Source organism: Rhinatrema bivittatum, chromosome 8, assembly GCF_901001135.1.
Source record: "Rhinatrema bivittatum chromosome 8, aRhiBiv1.1, whole genome shotgun sequence".
NCBI lineage: Eukaryota > Metazoa > Chordata > Amphibia > Gymnophiona > Rhinatrematidae > Rhinatrema > Rhinatrema bivittatum.
In genome coordinates this window covers 3,529,968-3,548,941 of record NC_042622.1, presented here as the reverse complement: position 1 = coordinate 3,548,941, position 18,974 = coordinate 3,529,968, and the positions used below count along the sequence as shown (strand labels likewise).

General features: G+C 49.7%; 1 protein-coding gene across 2 annotated transcripts in view; it reads right to left on the bottom strand.

Moving 5' to 3' along the window:
- Nucleotides 1-18,974, bottom strand: part of LOC115097450 (ranBP-type and C3HC4-type zinc finger-containing protein 1-like) — an 84,047-nt gene that overhangs the window by 49,238 nt on the left and 15,835 nt on the right. For both annotated transcript variants that reach the window (XM_029613270.1, XM_029613269.1), the window contains exons 3-4: nucleotides 11,748-11,946; nucleotides 8,242-8,369 (exon numbers count right to left, since the gene is read on the bottom strand). In XM_029613270.1, coding sequence (XP_029469130.1) covers nucleotides 8,242-8,369; nucleotides 11,748-11,946 — 327 coding nt within the window. The remainder of the gene's footprint in view (nucleotides 1-8,241; nucleotides 8,370-11,747; nucleotides 11,947-18,974) is intronic.

The following is an 18,974-nucleotide window of genomic DNA, read 5'->3' as shown; positions in this document are numbered from 1 at the left end:
CACGAACAGAGCGTGTCAACCTCCATAAACAGTGAAAACTGGAAACACGTGAAAAACAACAGCAGGAAGACACTACTGTAACATGAGGAACAGCTGAGGAGAATCAGCCCCAAAGACAGCTGAGCAGGAGTAGAACCCAAATGCGGTGGGCGTCTGGACTGATCCATGGTACTACAGGAACGAAAATTAGCCGGTAAGTAATAATTTTCTTTTCCCTGTACGTACCTGGATCAGTCCAGACCGTGGGATGTACCCAAGCTTCCCTAACCCGGGTGGGGTCCTGCGAGGCCTGCTCGTAGAACCTGTTCGCCAAAGTGTCCATGGGCGGATGAGGCGAGATGTAGTCTATAGGGTCTCGAGAACGTGTGCAACGATTTTCAGGTGGCCACTCTACAGATTTCTTGCGAAGACACCGAGCGACTCTCCGCCCAGGAGGCCGCCTGAGAACGTGTAGAATGCGCTACAATGCCGGGCGGGGGAGTCCGCCCCACCCCAATGTAGGAAGCGGCAATGCCGGCCTTCAGCCATCTGGCAATGGTCGTCTTCGAGGCCTGAGATCCCTTCCGGGGACCGGACCAAAGGATGAAGAAATGGTCAGAAGTCCGGAAATCATTCGTAGCCTCCAGGTAAAGACGCAGAGCGCGCTTGACGTCAAGGAGACGTAGGGACCGCGGCTCCGACGAAGGGAAAGATGGAAGTTCCACCGTCTGATTCACATGAAACGCGGACACCACCTTCGGAAGGAAGGAGGGCACAGTACGAAGCGAGACTCCCGAATCGGAGAACCGGAGATAAGGTTCTCTGCACAACAGAGCCTGTAGCTCCGAAATACGCCGAGCGGAGCAGATGGCCACCAGGAACACAGCCTTGAGAGTGAGATCCTTGATCGTCGCATTCCGCAGAGGTTCAAACGGAGGTCCCGACATGGAACGTAGTACCAGGTTGAGACTCCAAGAGGGACAAGGGTCCCGCAATGGAGGCCGCAAGTGCTTGACCCCCTTGAGAAAACGGACGATGTCCGGGTGTTGGAACAGAGATCCACCGTCACGCAGGAGGGAGCCAAGAGCGGCCACTTGAACCCGAAGGGAGTTGTAAGCGAGACCCTTGTCCACCCCTGCTTGTAGGAACTGGAGGATCTGGGGGACAGACGCCTCCGTGGGTCTGGTGTTCAGGCCGGTACACCACAGCTCGAACACCTTCCAGACTTGAACATAGGCCACCGACGTCGAAGTCTTCCGAGAACGCAGCAGCGTAGACACTACCGCCTCCGGGTAGCCCCGTCGTCGGAGGCGGCGCCTCTCAAAAGCCAGGCCGCAAGACAGAAGAGTTCTGCCTGGTCGAAAAATACCGGTCCCTGGTGGAGGAGGCGGGGAAGATGTCCCAGCCGGATGGGTCCGTCGATTACCAGTTGGAGGAGGTCCGCAAACCAAGGCCGTCTTGGCCACTCTGGCGCGACGAAGATTACCGTCCCCTGATGAACCTCTATCCGGCGAAGTAGTCTTCCCACCAACGGCCACGGAGGGAACGCGTATAGGAGCAGATCGGCCGGCCATGGGAGCGCGAGAGCATCGACGCCCTCCGCCCCCCGCTCTCTCCGGCGACTGAAGAAGCGAGGAGCCTTGGTGTTTTGGGCGGACGCCATGAGATCCAGGTGGGGAGATCCCCACCGCCGGACAAGCAACTGCATGGCCTCGTCGGAGAGGGACCACTCTCCGGGATCCAGAAACTGGCGACTGAGGAAATCCGCCTGGACGTTGTCTACTCCCGCGATGTGCGAGGCCGCCAGACGGCCCAGATGCCGTTCCGCCCACTGCATCAGCATCGCTGCCTCGAGCGCGACCTGCGGGCTGCGAGTGCCGCCCTGTCGGTTGATGTAGGCCACCGTAGTTGCGTTGTCGGATAAGATTCTGACGTCCCGATTCCGAAGGAGAGGCAGGAAGTGGATAAGCGCCAGCCTGACCGCTCTGGTTTCCAGACGATTGATGGACCACTTCGACTCCTCCGCGGACCACGTCCCCTGCGTGGCGCTGCGGTCGCAGACTGCTCCCCAACCTACGAGACTGGCGTCGGTGGTTACCACTACCCAATTTGGTAGATCGAGGGACACGCCGCGAGCCAGATTCTCCGGGACCATCCACCAGGACAAGCTGCTCCTGGCAAGCTGGGGCAGCGGGAGAATCACCTGGTAGTCCTGCGAAAGTGGTTTCCAACAGGATAGAAGTGCTCTTTGCAGAGGCCGGGGGTGCGCGAATGCCCAGGGAACCATGTCGATGGTAGACCCCATCACCCCCAGGAGCTGTAGATAGTCCCAGGAGGTGGGAGCTGGTAATGCAGAGAACCGCTGTATGTGCTCCCGCAGGGCATGCGCCTTGTCCTGTCGTAGAAAAACCGCGCCCAGACGGGTGTCGAAGGTCGCTCCCAAGAAATCCAAGCACTGCGAAGGCACGAGGGAGCTCTTGGAGAAGTTCACCACCCATCCCAGAGACTGCAGAAACTCTATCACCCTGGCCACTGCAGTCTGTCCATGCCGAAAAGACTTCGCTCGGATGAGCCAATCGTCCAGATAAGGATGAACTAGGATACCCTCCTTCCGAAGGGCAGCCGCCATGACCACCATGATCTTGGTGAAGGTGCGCGGGGCCGTTGCCAATCCGAACGGGAGCGCCACAAACTGGAAATGCTGATCCAGAATCTTGAACCGTAGGAGACGCTGATGCTCCCGGCAAATGGGGATGTGAAGGTAGGCCTCCGTCAGGTCCAAGGAGGCCAGGAACTCCCCTCGATGTACCGCCGCGATCACCGAGCGCAGCATTTCCATGCGGAACCGGACCACCCGAAGGGATTTGTTGACTTCCTTCAAGTCCAGAATGGGGCGGAAGGAACCGTCCTTCTTCGGTACCACGAAGTAGATGGAATAATGGCCCGAGCCCACCTCTCCGGAGGGTACGGGCACAATGGCGCCTATCTCCCACAATCTGTCCAGCGTCAACTGCACCGCCCTTCGCTTGACGGCCGAGCCGCAGGGAGAGAAGATGAACCGTCCCTTTGGAGCGCGGGCAAACTCCAACGCGTAGCCGTGTCCTATGGTGTCCAAGACCCACTGGTCCGAGGTGATCCGCGCCCACTCCTCGTAGAAGAACGCCAGCCGCCCCCCAATCCTGGGGACGGCGGAGTGGGCGAGCTGAACATCATTGAGAGGACTTGAGAGAAGGTTGTCCCGCCGCGGGAGCGGAACGCGTGGGGCGGCGCCCGCGAAAGGAGCGTGCCCAGGGCTGAGACCTGGAGGCAGAGGGCCGAGCCGCCGCCGGCCTGTAATTCCTGTAGCGCCTTTGCGCCCTGGCTCTGGTCCGGGAGGACGAGAATGCCCTGGTGGATCGATATCTGTCTTCCGGCAGGCGATGGACCACGTTTTCCCCCAGGGATTTGATGATCTGGTCCAGATCCTCCCCGAACAGGAACTTACCCCTGAATGGCAGGGAACCCAGACTCGATTTGGAGGATGTGTCCGCCGCCCAGTTGCGTAGCCAGAGGAGTCGACGAGCCGCCACCACCGAGGCCATGGAGCGGGCGAGGATCCTAAAAAGATCATAGGAGGCGTCAGCCCCGTATGCCACCGCAGCTTCCAGCCTATCCGCCTGGGCGGCCTCCTCGGGTGGCAACACCTGCGAAGTGAGCAGTAGCTGCACCCAGAGAAGACTGGCCCGCTGGGCAAGCGAGCTGCACATCGCCGCCCGCAGCCCCACGGCGGAAACCTCGAAGACCCGCTTGAGGAAGACTTCCAACTTGCGATCCTGCGTATCTCTTAGCGCCGCTCCACCCGTGACCGGTATGGTCGTCCGCTTCGTGACCGCCGACACCGCGGAGTCCACCCTGGGTACCTTGATGAGATCCAGAAAATCTTCCGGCAGCGGATACAGCCTCTCCATGGCGCGGCTGCCCTTCAGAGCCACTTCCGGGGCATCCCATTCCCTGGTGAGAAGCTGCAGGAACGACTCGTGAATGGGAAAAGCCCGAGCCCTTGGACGAAGGGCTGCCAGAACGGGATCCCCCTTCTTAGAGGAAGTGACAACAGCGGGCGCGACGGGAGCTGGCGGGTCCGGCGGAGGATCGAGATCCAACCCCTGAATGATTTGTGGGATTAGGTCATCCAGCTCTTCCCGCTGGAAGAGGCGCAGCGTGCGTGGATCCTCTCCCTCTGAAGTAGAATCCCCTTGTCCCGAAGCTGCAGGATCCGCCCCAGGGGAAACTGGGGCCGACCCAGTCCCCCCCGAGGCCACAGGGAGCCGGGCGTGTACGGGGAGCTGTGGGGCCCCCACACCCGCCGGAGCGGGAGGGGCCGGGGAGAGGGACGAAGGTCGCGGGAGCTTGGGTGGTGGAGGTCCCGTGGGAGCCGCCAGCTCCTGAAGATAAGCTGTGTGCATCAGGCGGATAAACTCCGGGGAAAATCCCGGCCTACTCGGGGGGAGCTCCGCGGGTGGGGGCCCCGGGGGACCCTGCCCCTGCGGGCCTTCCTCCGGATCTGTCTCCGGTAGTAAGTTCGGGGGAGAGCCCTCTGAGGCTTCCCCATCCCCCAGCGCTGCCTGAGCTCCTTCAGGGTGCAGCGCATGTAAAATGGACGCCGTTCCCGCCAGGAATGGGCCGGCCCGCGCCGCCCGGGCAAGGCTGCCATAGGGAGAGAATGAGTGAGGGTCCGAGACGTGCCTTCCCCCCCTGGGGAGGCACCTAGCGCAGATCCCCTCCCTCGACACGCGCGATCCAGGCTCGCCACAGGCCGAGCAACGCGCCGGCCGCGGCATCGAGATCGCGATGAAAAAACAGTTCCCGGCAGCTAAAAACACCCAGGGCCTCGGGGGGGGGGGGGCCGCGAGACGAAAACGCCGCTGCGGGGGGGGCCCGGATGGTCTGCCCTACCCGCCGACGAGAAAAACGGCGCCGCGGGGGGGCCTTCCTGGCCGCACAACCCGCCGACAACTATCCCCCTGCTCCCCGCTGCAGCCCACGTGGAGCCGCAAAATGGCCGCGGGAGAGGGAGAAGACACTGGTAGGCCGGTCCCACCGGCAACCGCGTCCAAACTACCTGTAAAATAAAATAACAGCAGCAACAGAAAAGCAACTTACCCCAGTGAAGCCACCAGCGCCGGGAAAGGAGAGAGAGAGAAAGAGACAAAGAAGCACAACAGGGAAGCCACGCCTCTCCAATTAAGTAATTAACTTTGTCCCTTTTTTTTTTTTTTTTTTTTTTTTAAATGAAAAAACAACTTGATCCAAACAACTAGTGCTAACCAAAGACAGAGAATAAAGCCCCAAAACAAGGGAAACACAAAAAGGTTATAGGTAATCGGGAGCAAGCCCAGATTCCCCTACTCGCATCTGCTGGAGTCAGAAGATACTGAACTCCTGCAGAGGGGGTAGTTCTACTTATGGTGACGCCCCCTCAAAGCTTTGGGCTGACTCCATCTGCTGGATTGGGGACATAACCCACGGTCTGGACTGATTCTGGTACGTACAGGGAACTGGCTGTGTGCGGTTCCCTTACCTGTGGGATATCTGGGGGTACAGGAGGAAGATCTGGCTGTGTGCGGTTCCCTTACCTGTGGGATATCTGGGGGTACAGGAGGAAGATCTGGCTGTGTGCGGTTCCCTTACCTGTGGGATATCTGGGGGTACAGGAGGAAGATCTGGCTGTGTGCGGTTCCCTTACCTGTGGGGTATCTGGGGGTACAGGAGGAAGATCTGGCTGTGTGCGGTTCCCTTACCTGTGGGGTATCTGGGGGTACAGGAGGAAGATCTGGCTGTGTGCGGTTCCCTTACCTTTGGGATATCTGGGGGTACAGGAGGAAGATCTGGCTGTGTGCGGTTCCCTTACCTGTGGGATATCTGGGGGTGCAGGAGGAAGATCTGGCTGTGTGCGGTTCCCTTACCTGTGGGATATCTGGGGGTACAGGAGGAAGATCTGGCTGTGTGCGGTTCCCTTACCTGTGGGGTATCTGGGGGTACAGGAGGAAGATCTGGCTGTGTGCGGTTCCCTTACCTGTGGGATATCTGGGGGTACAGGAGGAAGATCTGGCTGTGTGCGGTTCCCTTACCTGTGGGATATCTGGGGGTGCAGGAGGAAGATCTGGCTGTGTGCGGTTCCCTTACCTGTGGGATATCTGGGGGTACAGGAGGAAGATCTGGCTGTGTGCGGTTCCCTTACCTGTGGGATATCTGGGGGTGCAGGAGGAAGATCTGGCTGTGTGCGGTTCCCTTACCTTTGGGATATCTGGGGGTACAGGAGGAAGATCTGGCTGTGTGCGGTTCCCTTACCTGTGGGGTATCTGGGGGTACAGGAGGAAGATCTGGCTGTGTGCGGTTCCCTTACCTGTGGGGTATCTGGGAGTACAGGAGGAAGATCTGGCTGTGTGCGGTTCCCTTACCTGTGGGATATCTGGGGGTACAGGAGGAAGATCTGGCTGTGTGCGGTTCCCTTACCTGTGGGATATCTGGGGGTACAGGAGGAAGATCTGGCTGTGTGCGGTTCCCTTACCTGTGGGATATCTGGGGGTGCAGGAGGAAGATCTGGCTGTGTGCGGTTCCCTTACCTGTGGGATATCTGGGGGTGCAGGAGGAAGATCTGGCTGTGTGCGGTTCCCTTACCTGTGGGATATCTGGGGGTACAGGAGGAAGATCTGGCTGTGTGCGGTTCCCTTACCTGTGGGATATCTGGGGGTGCAGGAGGAAGATCTGGCTGTGTGCGGTTCCCTTACCTGTGGGATATCTGGGGGTACAGGAGGAAGATCTGGCTGTGTGCGGTTCCCTTACCTGTGGGATATCTGGGGGTACAGGAGGAAGAACTGGCTGTGTGCGGTTCCCTTACCTGTGGGTACCTGTGGGATATCTGGGGGTGCAGGAGGAAGATCTGGCTGTGTGCGGTTCCCTTACCTGTGGGATATCTGGGGGTGCAGGAGGAAGATCTGGCTGTGTGCGGTTCCCTTACCTGTGGGATATCTGGGGGTACAGGAGGAAGATCTGGCTGTGTGCGGTTCCCTTACCTGTGAGATATCTGGGGGTGCAGGAGGAAGATCTGGCTGTGTGCGGTTCCCTTACCTGTGGGATATCTGGGGGTACAGGAGGAAGATCTGGCTGTGTGCGGTTCCCTTACCTGTGGGATATCTGGGGGTACAGGAGGAAGATCTGGCTGTGTGCGGTTCCCTTACCTGTGGGATATCTGGGGGTACAGGAGGAAGATCTGGCTGTGTGCGGTTCCCTTACCTGTGGGATATCTGGGGGTACAGGAGGAAGATCTGGCTGTGTGCGGTTCCCTTACCTGTGGGATATCTGGGGGTACAGGAGGAAGATCTGGCTGTGTGCGGTTCCCTTACCTGTGGGATATCTGGGGGTGCAGGAGGAAGATGTGGCTGTGTGCGGTTCCCTTACCTGTGGGATATCTGGGGGTACAGGAGGAAGATCTGGCTGTGTGCGGTTCCCTTACCTGTGGGATATCTGGGGGTACAGGAGGAAGATCTGGCTGTGTGCGGTTCCCTTACCTGTGGGATATCTGGGGGTACAGGAGGAAGATCTGGCTGTGTGCGGTTCCCTTACCTGTGGGATATCTGGGGGTGCAGGAGGAAGATCTGGCTGTGTGCGGTTCCCTTACCTGTGGGATATCTGGGGGTACAGGAGGAAGATCTGGCTGTGTGCGGTTCCCTTACCTGTGGGATATCTGGGGGTACAGGAGGAAGATCTGGCTGTGTGCGGTTCCCTTACCTGTGGGATATCTGGGGGTACAGGAGGAAGATCTGGCTGTGTGCGGTTCCCTTACCTGTGGGATATCTGGGGGTGCAGGAGGAAGATCTGGCTGTGTGCGGTTCCCTTACCTGTGGGATATCTGGGGGTGCAGGAGGAAGATCTGGCTGTGTGCGGTTCCCTTACCTGTGGGATATCTGGGGTTACAGGAGGAAGATCTGGCTGTGTGCGGTTCCCTTACCTGTGGGATATCTGGGGGTACAGGAGGAAGATCTGGCTGTGTGCGGTTCCCTTACCTGTGGGATATCTGGGGGTACAGGAGGAAGATCTGGCTGTGTGCGGTTCCCTTACCTGTGGGATATCTGGGGGTGCAGGAGGAAGATCTGGCTGTGTGCGGTTCCCTTACCTGTGGGATATCTGGGGGTACAGGAGGAAGATCTGGCTGTGTGCGGTTCCCTTACCTGTGGGATATCTGGGGGTACTGGAGGAAGATCTGGCTGTGTGCGGTTCCCTTACCTGTGGGATATCTGGGGGTGCAGGAGGGGCTGCTGTCTCATCGTAATCTCTTTCTTGCTCCTGTGGTGACTGATTTAATGGCTGTCGTGTTCCTCGGGGCTCCAAGAGGATCATTTGCAAGCCCAAGTCTACAGAGAAAGCAGGATTTTGTCAGAGACTTCCAGTCTGTCCATATCAACAGAGAGAGAAGGATTTTCTCAGAGAGTTTGTCTCTCTCCATATCTAAAAAGAAAGAAGGATTTTCCTAGAGAGTTTGTGTCTGTCCTCATCTACAGAGAAAGCAGGATTTTCCCAGAGAGTTTGTGTCTCTCTATATCTACAGAGAAAGCAGGATTTTCCCAGAGAGTTTGTGTCTGTCCTCATCTACAGAGAAAGCAGGATTTTCCCAGAGAGTTTGTGTCTGTCCTCATCTACAGAGAAAGCAGGATTTTCCTAGAGAGTTTGTGTCTGTCCTCATCTACAGAGAAAGCAGGATTTTCCTAGAGAGTTTGTGTCTGTCCGTATCTACAGAGAAAGCAGGATTTTCCTAGAGAGTTTGTGTCTGTCCGTATCTACAGAGAAAGCAGGATTTTCCTAGAGAGTTTGTGTCTGTCCGTATCTACAGAGAAAGCAGGATTTTCCTAGAGAGTTTGTGTCTGTCCGTATCTACAGAGAAAGCAGGATTTTCCTAGAGAGTTTGTGTCTGTCCGTATCTACAGAGAAAGCAGGATTTTCCTAGAGAGTTTGTGTCTGTCCGTATCTACAGAGAAAGCAGGATTTTCCTAGAGAGTTTGTGTCTGTCCTCATCTACAGAGAAAGCAGGATTTTCCTAGAGAGTTTGTGTCTGTCCTCATCTACAGAGAAAGCAGGATTTTCCTAGAGAGTTTGTGTCTGTCCGTATCTACAGAGAAAGCAGGATTTTCCCAGAGAGTTTGTGTCTGTCCTCATCTACAGAGAAAGCAGGATTTTCCTAGAGAGTTTGTGTCTGTCCGTATCTACAGAGAAAGCAGGATTTTCCTAGAGAGTTTGTGTCTGTCCTCATCTACAGAGAAAGCAGGATTTTCCTAGAGAGTTTGTGTCTGTCCTCATCTACAGAGAAAGCAGGATTTTCCTAGAGAGTTTGTGTCTGTCCGTATCTACAGAGAAAGCAGGATTTTGCCAGAGTTTGTTTGTCCACATCTACAGAGAAAGCAGAGTTTTCCCAGCATTCGTGTCTTTCCATATAAACAGAGAAAGACGGATCTTCCCAGAGTTTGTCTCTCTCTGTATCTACAGAGAAAGGATTTTCCCAGAGAGTTTGTGTCAGTCCATATCTAGAGAAAGCAGGATTTTCCCAGAGAGTTTGTGTCTCTCTGTATCTACAGAGAAAGCAGGATTTTCCCAGAGAGTTTGTGTCTGTCCTCATCTACAGAGAAAGCAGGATTTTCCTAGAGAGTTTGTGTCTGTCCGTATCTACAGAGAAAGCAGGATTTTGCCAGAGTTTGTCTCTATCTACATCAAAAGAGAAAGAAGGATTTTCCCAGAGTTTGTTTGTCCACATCTACAGAGAAAGCAGAGTTTTCCCAGCATTCGTGTCTTTCCATATAAACAGAGAAAGACGGATCTTCCCAGAGTTTGTCTCTCTCTGTATCTACAGAGAAAGGATTTTCCCAGAGAGTTTGTGTCAGTCCATATCTAGAGAAAGCAGGATTTTCCCAGAGAGTTTGTGTCTCTCTGTATCTACAGAGAAAGCAGGATTTTCCCAGAGAGTTTGTCTCTCTCTGTATCTACAGAGAAAGCAGGATTTTCCCAGAGAGTTTGTCTCTCCTGTTTTCTCTGTAGATACAGAGAGAGACAAACTCTCTGGGAAAATCCTGCTTTCTCTGTAGATACGGACAGACAGGAACTCTCTGGGAAAATCCTGCTTTCTCTGTAGATACGGACAGACAGGAACTCTCTGGGAAAATCCTGCTTTCTCTGTAGATGTGGACAAACGAACTCTCTGGGAAAATCCTGCTTTCTCTGTAGATGTGGACAAACGAACTCTCTGGGAAAATCCTGTTTTCTCTGTAGATACAGAGATTTTCCCAGAGAGTTCGTTTGTCCACATCTACAGAGAAAGCAGGATTTTCCCAGAGAGTTCGTTTGTCCACATCTACAGAGAAAGCAGGATTTTCCCAGAGAGTTCCTGTCTGTCCGTATCTACAGAGAAAGCAGGATTTTCCCAGAGAGTTCCTGTCTGTCCGTATCTACAGAGAAAGCAGGATTTTCCCAGAGAGTTCCTGTCTGTCCGTATCTACAGAGAAAGCAGGATTTTACCAGAGAGTTCCTGTCTGTCCAAATGGCATCCAAATGGCATCCAAATGGCAGATGAAATTAAATGTGGACTAGTGCAAGGTGATGCATATAGGGAAAAATAACCCATGCTATAATTACACAATGTTGGGTTCCATATTAGGAGTTACCATCCAAGAAAAAGATCTGGGAAACATAGTTAATATTACATTAAAATCATCAGCTAAGTGTGCTGTGGTGATCAAAAAAAGCAAACAATGTTAAGATTTTTAGGAAGGGAATGGTTAATAGAACGGAAAATGTCATAATGCCTCTATATCGCTCCATGGTGAGACCGCACCTTGAATACTGTGTACAATTCTGGTCGCCGCATCTCAAAAGAAAAAAAAAAGATATAGTTGCAGTGGAGAAGGTGCAGAGAAGTGCGACCAAAATTATAAAGGGGATAGAACAGCTCCCCTATGAGGAAAGGTCAAATAGATTAGGACTTTTCAGCTTGGAGAAGAGACGGCTGAGGGGGGATATGATAGAGGTGTTTAAAATCATGAGAGGACTAGAACGGGTAGATGTGAATCGGTTATTTACTATTTCAGAAAGTAGAAGGACTAGGGGGCACTGCACAAAGTTAGGAAGTAGCACATTTAAAACAAATCAGAGAAAATACTTTTTCACTCAAAGCATAATTAAACTCTGGAATTTGTCACCAGGATTGGATAAGTTCTTGGAGGAGAAGTCCATTACCTGCTATTAAGTTCACTTAGAGAATAGCCACTGCCATTAGCAATGGTAACATGGAATAGACTTAGTTTTTGGGTACTTGCCAGGTTCTTGTTGCCTGGATTGGCCTCTGTTGGAAACAGGATGCTGGGCTTGATGGACCCTTGGTCTGACCCAGTATGGCATTTTCTTATGTTCATGTGTTCTTATCCCCATTCCAGACAACTCAGGGTGCAAGAGGCCTAATCTGGCAATCGAACTGAGGAATTTATTTGGATTATATGACCTTCCCGAGCGATATGCTGCCAAGCTGCCACTGAGCCAGCTCAAACACTTAGTAGAAGCTAAAACTATTTCCTGACATTTTCTCCCAGGACAACATCAGAGCTGCCAAGAGGCCACAACCAGAATGTATCCCCACACCCCTACAACTACAAGCCACAATCATCATAAACCATTACTATCAACATGCAAATGAGGGTATCCACCTTCCCACACTCTCATCCTCCATTTTATACTCAAGCTCTGCAGCTTACCCTCCAGAAGGCGTTGCCTCCTCTCCTTCTCCAAGGTGTGCCGGCTCTGGGTGGTCCGCTTGGCAGATTTTATGTAAAGAAACGCAGTGTCATTATCCTGTTGGATGCCATGATAATGCAAGGTCTCTCTGTCCTTGCACAGCCTCTGCCCAATCACCCACTGCTGCAGGCTGGGATGGAAGCCGTAGTCTTTAAAGACCTGCAGAGAGAAGGAGGAAAGAGACACCATGGCACTGACTGACAACCAGAGCAGAAGTATTCAAGGGTTTAAGGCCTCTAATGAACCAACAGAGATTACAGTGACTGCAATCAATTCATTCAGGATGGTGCACCTGATATTCTGCATCCCAGAGACCCCAATCCTACGCCAACACCACTAACATCAGAGATAGAACCTACTCCTATACCAAGACCTCCACTATCACAGAAACGTTGTTTAACAAAAAAAACTAAAAAATATATAAGATGTGAGACCTTTTAATTGAACTAACCTAATAACATTTGTTGACTAGCATTTTGAGAACTAATACTCCCTTCCTCAGGTCTCCTCAGATAAGAACAAACAAACGATGATATTACCGCAATAAAAGTGAACCATAAAAGGCATGATATGTCATGATAGGGTGAGGAGGAAGTGTGAGGGGCGTTTGATAAGTGCTCAGAAGTGACAGACTCTCTAATGAGATAAGAAACACTGAGCTTTGAGTCCTTTTTTTGTCAGTTTAGAAGTGTTGGTTCATTTTAACTTGCAAAAGTCTTATGTTAACATGATCAGAAGGATTCAAAGTTCCTTATCTCATTATACTGCCTGCCACCTTCTGATCATCCACCAAACTTTCCTCCCGCTATCATTAGAAGGCCTTTTCTGATTCCCTGGTATTTTCTGATAATGTCCTCTTTTGTTTATTCTATTTTGAGCTGAGGAAGGGAGTTTTAACTCGCTAAAGTTAGTCAAGAAATGTATTGTTAGTCCAATAAAAAGGATTAACCTTTCTTTCTGTGCATTGAAGTGGACCTCACTGCTTTATCCTCAATATCACTCCCATTTATCAAAGCAGGACCCTAGACAGTATGGGCACTTCCATAATGGGGATCTTACTGCCTATTGAGATTTCTTATTTTGTACTGAGACTTTTTTGCTTATTTAACAAGACGTCCTTTCCCTTGCAATCCAAGAACTGTCAGGCAGTGTACATCCTAACTCCTACTCTATTCTACAGTTTTCGGCAAGGATTTAACAGGTTACCTTGTTTGTATACCCTAAAGTGAGGCTTGGAATACATTCATCCCTATTTCCCATAAAATGGTATATTACTGCAACATTGTGAATTGCTACTGGTGAGAAAGCTGGCGTCTTAGGGGCTCATTGGTTGCATAATACCAGCTCCAAGGTGACTGTGTGTGTGTGCATGTGAGAGACTGAGAGAGAGCGAGTGCAAAAGAGACAGGATGTGTCTGTGTGTGAAAGAGAGAGAGCGAGTGTGTGTGGGTGGAAGTGAGGAACTCTGTGTGTGAAGGCACACATATGTGGAAGTGAGGGAGCCTGTGTATGTATCAGACAGACAGTGTGCATGTGGAAATGTGTGTGCATGTCTGTGAGAGAGAGGCGGGCAAGCAAGTGGGAAAGCCTCCGTATACATCTGTGAGTGTGTGAAAGTATGCATATGGGAGAGAGGGAGCCTGTTTGTGTGAAAGAGAGCATACTTGTGAGAGGGAGCATGCGTTGTGTGAGAGGGAGCGAGAATGGGCACGCATGTGGTAGTGAGGGATCCTGTGTGTGTGTATGAGAATGTGTGTGTGTGAATGTGGGAGTGAGGGAGCCTCTATAAGTGTGTGTGAGAGAGAATTCATGTGAGTGAGAGCCTGTATGTGTATGTGTGTGTCAGAGAGAGGAAGCGCATGTGGGAGTGAGGGAGCCTATGTACGTGTGGGTGAGAGAGAGAGCGCACATGTGGGAGTGAGGGAGCCTGTGTGAGTGTGAGAGAGACAGAGCGTGCATATTTGCATGAGAAACAGAGAGAGTGCGCATGTTGGTGTGAGGGAGCCTCTGTGAGAGGGAACGCATATGAGAGTTTCAGAGCCTGTGTGTGCATGAGTGAAAGAGCACATGTGGGAGTGAGAGCCTATGTGCATCTGTGTGTGTGACAAAAATAAAGTGCACGAGAGCGCCTGTATATATGTGTGCGAGTGAGCAGCTGAGCACGCATTTATGAGGGAGCCTGTGTGTGTGAGAGTGAGACAGAGAGCGCACATGTATGAGTGAGGAAGCCTGGGTGTGTGACTGAATATGCACACGGTAGTAAGGGAGCCTGTATGTGAGAGAGTGCATGCATGTGAGAGTAACAGACCATGTATGAGTGTGAGAGAGAGTGTGCATGTGGGAGTGAGGGAACCTGTGTGCATGAGTGTGAGAGAGGAAGAGCGCATGTGGAATGAAGGGAGCCTGTGTGTGTGTGTCCACTTGTGTAGTTAAATCACAAGCAGACTGTGTTACATTGCAGGAGGACCTTGTGAGACTGGAAAATTGGGCATCCAAATGGCAGATGAAATTTAATGTGGATAAGTGCAAGGTGATGCATATAGGAAAAATAACCTATGCTATAGTTATACAATGTTAGGTTCCATATTAGGTGCTACTACCCAAGAAAGAGATCTAGGCGTCATAGTGGATAACACATTGAAATCATCGGCTCAGTGTGCTGCGGCAGTCAAAAAGGCAAACAGAATGTTGGGAATTATTAGAAAGGGAATGGTGAATAAAACGGAAAATGTCATAATGCCTCTGTATCGCTCCATGGTGAGACCGCACCTTGAATACTGTGTACAATTCTGGTCGCCGCATCTCAAAAAAGATATAATTGCGATGGAGAAGGTACAGAGAAGGGCTACCAAAATGATAAAGGGAATGGAACAACTCCCCTATGAGGAAAGACTAAAGAGGTTAGGGCTGTTCAGCTTGGAGAAGAGACGACTGAGGGGGGATATGATAGAGGTGTTTAAGGTCATGAGAGGTCTAGAACGAGTAGATGTGAATCGGTTATTTATTCTTTCAGATAATAGAAGGACTACGGACACTCCATGAAGTTAGCAAGTAGCACATTTAAAACTAATCGGAGAAAATTATTTTTCACTCAATGCACAACTAAGCTCTGGAATTTGTTGCCAGAGGATGTGGTTAATGCCGTTAGTGTAGCTGTGTTTAAAAAAAGGTTTGGATAGGTTCTTGGAAGAGAGGTCCATTGATTGCTATTGATCGGGTTGACTTGAGGAATAGCCACTGCTAGTGCTGGCAGCGGTAGCAAGGGATCTACTTAGTGTTTGGGTAATTGCCAGGTTCTTGTATCCTGGATTGGCCATTGTCAGAAACATGTTGCTGGGCTTGATGGACCTTGGTCTGACCCTGTATGGCAATTTCTTATGTTCTTACTAGCCAGTCCAATAAAGTTAGGGAAATTCCCTTATTAGATGATCCATTTGTAGCCACCACTGCAGTTGGAAGTAGACTTCCATTGGCAGGTGGAGCCGAATCGAATAATCTTATTTTATTTATTTATTTATTTTTGGTTTTTCTATACCGGAAGTTCCTGTATAATATACATATCACTCCGGTTTACAAGGAAATTACTAACTATCGCCTGGATGGCGGTTTACATAGAACGTATAGAACAATTAAAAACCATTGGAAAACAAATTAAAAACAAAATATTAAAACAATTAGTAATTACATTATTGCTGTAAACAGAACAACAGAACAACAGCATGAAGGCGCAAAGAGGGCATTTGTGCACCTCCAGTGAACAGAATATATGTGATAAGTTAAATTTCAGAAAATGAAATTCTTCAGGAACTTGTATGCCGGGGGTGGGGGGCAGAGGGGGACAGTGTCTGATTTGAGATTGTCATTCTTCCTACACTTAGCTCTCTGGGAATGCTTGTATGAAGAGCCAAGTCTTAAGTTTCTTTTTAAAAGTAGTATGGCAAGGTTCAAGTAGCGAGTTCCAGAGTGACGGGCCCGCTGTGGCTAGTGCACGTTTCCTCAGGGAGGATTTTGCAGGTTGGGTGATCAGTCTGTTCTGGTATGCCCTTCTAGTCGGTTTTTTGGAAGTGTGTAGCTGGAGATGGAAGGTTAAGTTGAGAGGAGAGATGCTATGTAGGGCCTTATGTATCATCATGCTGGTTTTGAACTGAATCCTGTATTTAATAGGAAGCCAATGGAGATGCTGGAGGATAGGGGTGATATGATCCTTTTTTTTGGCGTTTGTTAGAATTCTTGCCGTGGTATTCAGGACCATCTGGAGAGGTTTGGTGGTGCAGGCGGGAAGGCCCAGAAGGAGTGAATTACAGTAGTCCAGTTTCGGGAGTATGATGGCTTAGAGTACCGTGCGGAAGTCTCTGTAGAGTAGAAGTGGCTTTAGTTTCTTTAAAACTTGTAATTTAAATAAACATTCTTTTGTGGTGTTATTTACGAATTTGTTGAGGCTGAGTCTGTTGTCTAGAAGTACACCCAGGTCTCTGACTTGAGGTGAGGTGGTGTATCCGGAGGTGTCTGGAGGTTTGCTGGAGGTTGGCGAGGTGGGCGGGACACAATTTTCGGGTGCTATGATAAGGATTTCAGTTTTATTAGTGTTTAAAACCAGGTTGAGGCTGGCGAGTAGATTGTTGATGGACTCCACAGAGACAGCAGGGAATGTTGAGGATGCACCACTTTCAGGGTTGCCGCCATTAAACCAAGCACTCCTAGATATGATCACACAGTCGGGTGAATAGTGTCCATCAAGACACAGCTGTGCCATCAACTTTACCCAAGGCAAGTCTTGCCTCACAAATCTGCTTCACTTTTTGAAGGAGTTAATAAACATGTGGATAAAGGTGAACCGGTAGATATAGTATACTTGGATTTTCAGAAGGCGTTTGACAAAGTTCCTCATGAGAGGCTTCTAGGAAAAGTAAAAAGTCATGGGATAGGTAGCGATGTCCTTTCATGGATTACAAACTGGCTAAAAGGCAGGAAACAGAGAGTAGGATTAAATGGACAATTTTCTCAGTGGAAGGGAGTGGACAGTGGAGTGCCTCAGGGATCTGTATTGGTCTGGTTTTTTTTTTCCTGCTGTCATGTTTCTATGGGAAAATGAAGATGCTCCAGAAATGGAATCTGAAGTGGTATTTGAAAGGAAAGACACCCAGTGCACACGCAAACCTCAAATTAATATCAGAAATTCTAAGAGAAAGCTCCTTCAGCTAGGAAACTATCATTAGAGGAACTAACTTGGGGACTCATTTTGAGGGACACACAAGCCTTATAAAGCTTGGGAGTAGCCAGCAAAGAGCACAAGTTACTAAACAGAAACATGGGGGTAACCTGCACGGAGCGGCAGCTGCTACCATAAGAAACTCGCTGGGCAGCCTCGATGGACCATTTGGTCTTTTTCTGCCGCCATTACTTTGGTTCTATGAAATGCCTTCAAGGATCTTCAGCCAGCAAAAATGCAAACCAAATAGTTAATGCAATTAAAGAAAAAAAAGTAAGGACTATAAAACTGATGTTTCATCCATCTGAGGACAAATGACCTCACTGGAAATAGCATCCAAGTGGCAGAGAGAGATTTGCAGACTCTGGGGAAACAGATTGGGCACATGGCAAGGGCCACTGCCTTTTCAGAAGTGTCAGCCTTTGCTTTCCTTTTCCATGAACACGTAAGTCCTATCTACAACTTAAATACACAGCTCAAGAATTTGTGTAAAGAAGGATTTTGATGTATTAGAGGTGGGGCCATTTATGGAACATTAAAATGCTATTCGGTAAAGATGGCAGGGAGAAGGATTCTAAATGCGAAATTCAGATCAGATGTCATCATATGTTTAAACTAGAGGACAGAGGTGGCAGAATGATACCCCCAACAAATCAAAATAAACCAGCGCTAGAGTACATTATTAAGCAAAATCCAGATAAGGCACCTAGGAAGAAGGTGTGGCAGTTGGGGGAGAGAGCGGATGTTGGATTCAAGGAGCCAACAAGACATTCCTTCGTGCTGGACGAGTCTCTTGAGCCCTTTGCTGCAAGTGGTGGACTATTTTGCCAGTTAGGACAATGAGGGCCTCTAAAGTGGTGGGACGGAATGGGGTTTCTTATTTATGTACAAGTTTGGGTTTACTAGATGTCTGGAGAATCTTGCATCCATCGGAAGACTCACCTTTTTGAAACCGCTTTTAAATCTTATGCCTGACTGCCTGCTTTCTGTCTTAACTAACTTTCTTTTCTTTTTAACCATTGTTTGATTTATGAAATAACCCAAGTCTCTGGTCCTGTATGTTTGTCTTATTAGATTGAAAGTTCTATTGAGCAGGGACTGTCTTTTTGTGTGTTTATACTGTGCTGCGTACGTCATGTAGCACTAAAGAAATGTTAAGTAGTAGTAGATATTAAATATACCCATATTTCTAAAGCACATGGTACGGGATCCCACATTGACTACATATTGGTAAGTGATCATGAGTTTTCTAATATATTAAAATCGTAGATAGGTCTTTTAGAAATTACAGTGTGGTTAGACATGAAGATCTCTAAATAGAACAACAACTTTATTATGGACGTTTCCCAGATACCTGTGCAGAGACAAAGGTTTTCAGAAATATTTACGAACAAAATGGGGCGACTATTTACAGGTGAACGCAGCTCACAGAACAACTCTCATTTTGTACTGAGAAACAGCAAAAGCTGTTTTAAGAAGGGAACTTATTTCTTATATGGTAGCAAAGAACAGAGCAGTACTACCAGAAATTAGAAACCTTGAAACTCAATTAAGAGGGGCAAAACAATCTTGAGAAATATCCCACGGGAAGAAATAGGGAAAAATTGATGGCTATAAAAACTACTCTGAACACACCTTGTTGCATCAGAGAGTCTGGAAAACTTTACTGTATTATAAGGCCAAATTTTATCATTACAGTAATCAACCAGGCAAATTATTGATTAATATGACAAAAAGCTGGGGTGGGAAGAAATATATCCCAGCTATGAAATCGAGACAGGGAACTATTATTAATGCAACAAAGAGAATGGGGAAATTTTTAAAACATTATCAATCTCTATACAAGGCCAATGTTCCTCAACCGATATGGGTACAGAAATATTTAGCACAGAACAATCTTCCAAAAATATCTGCAGCTCAACTAGCTGCACTCAACATGCCCTTTCAAATACAAGAAATTGTGTTGGGAATTCAACAA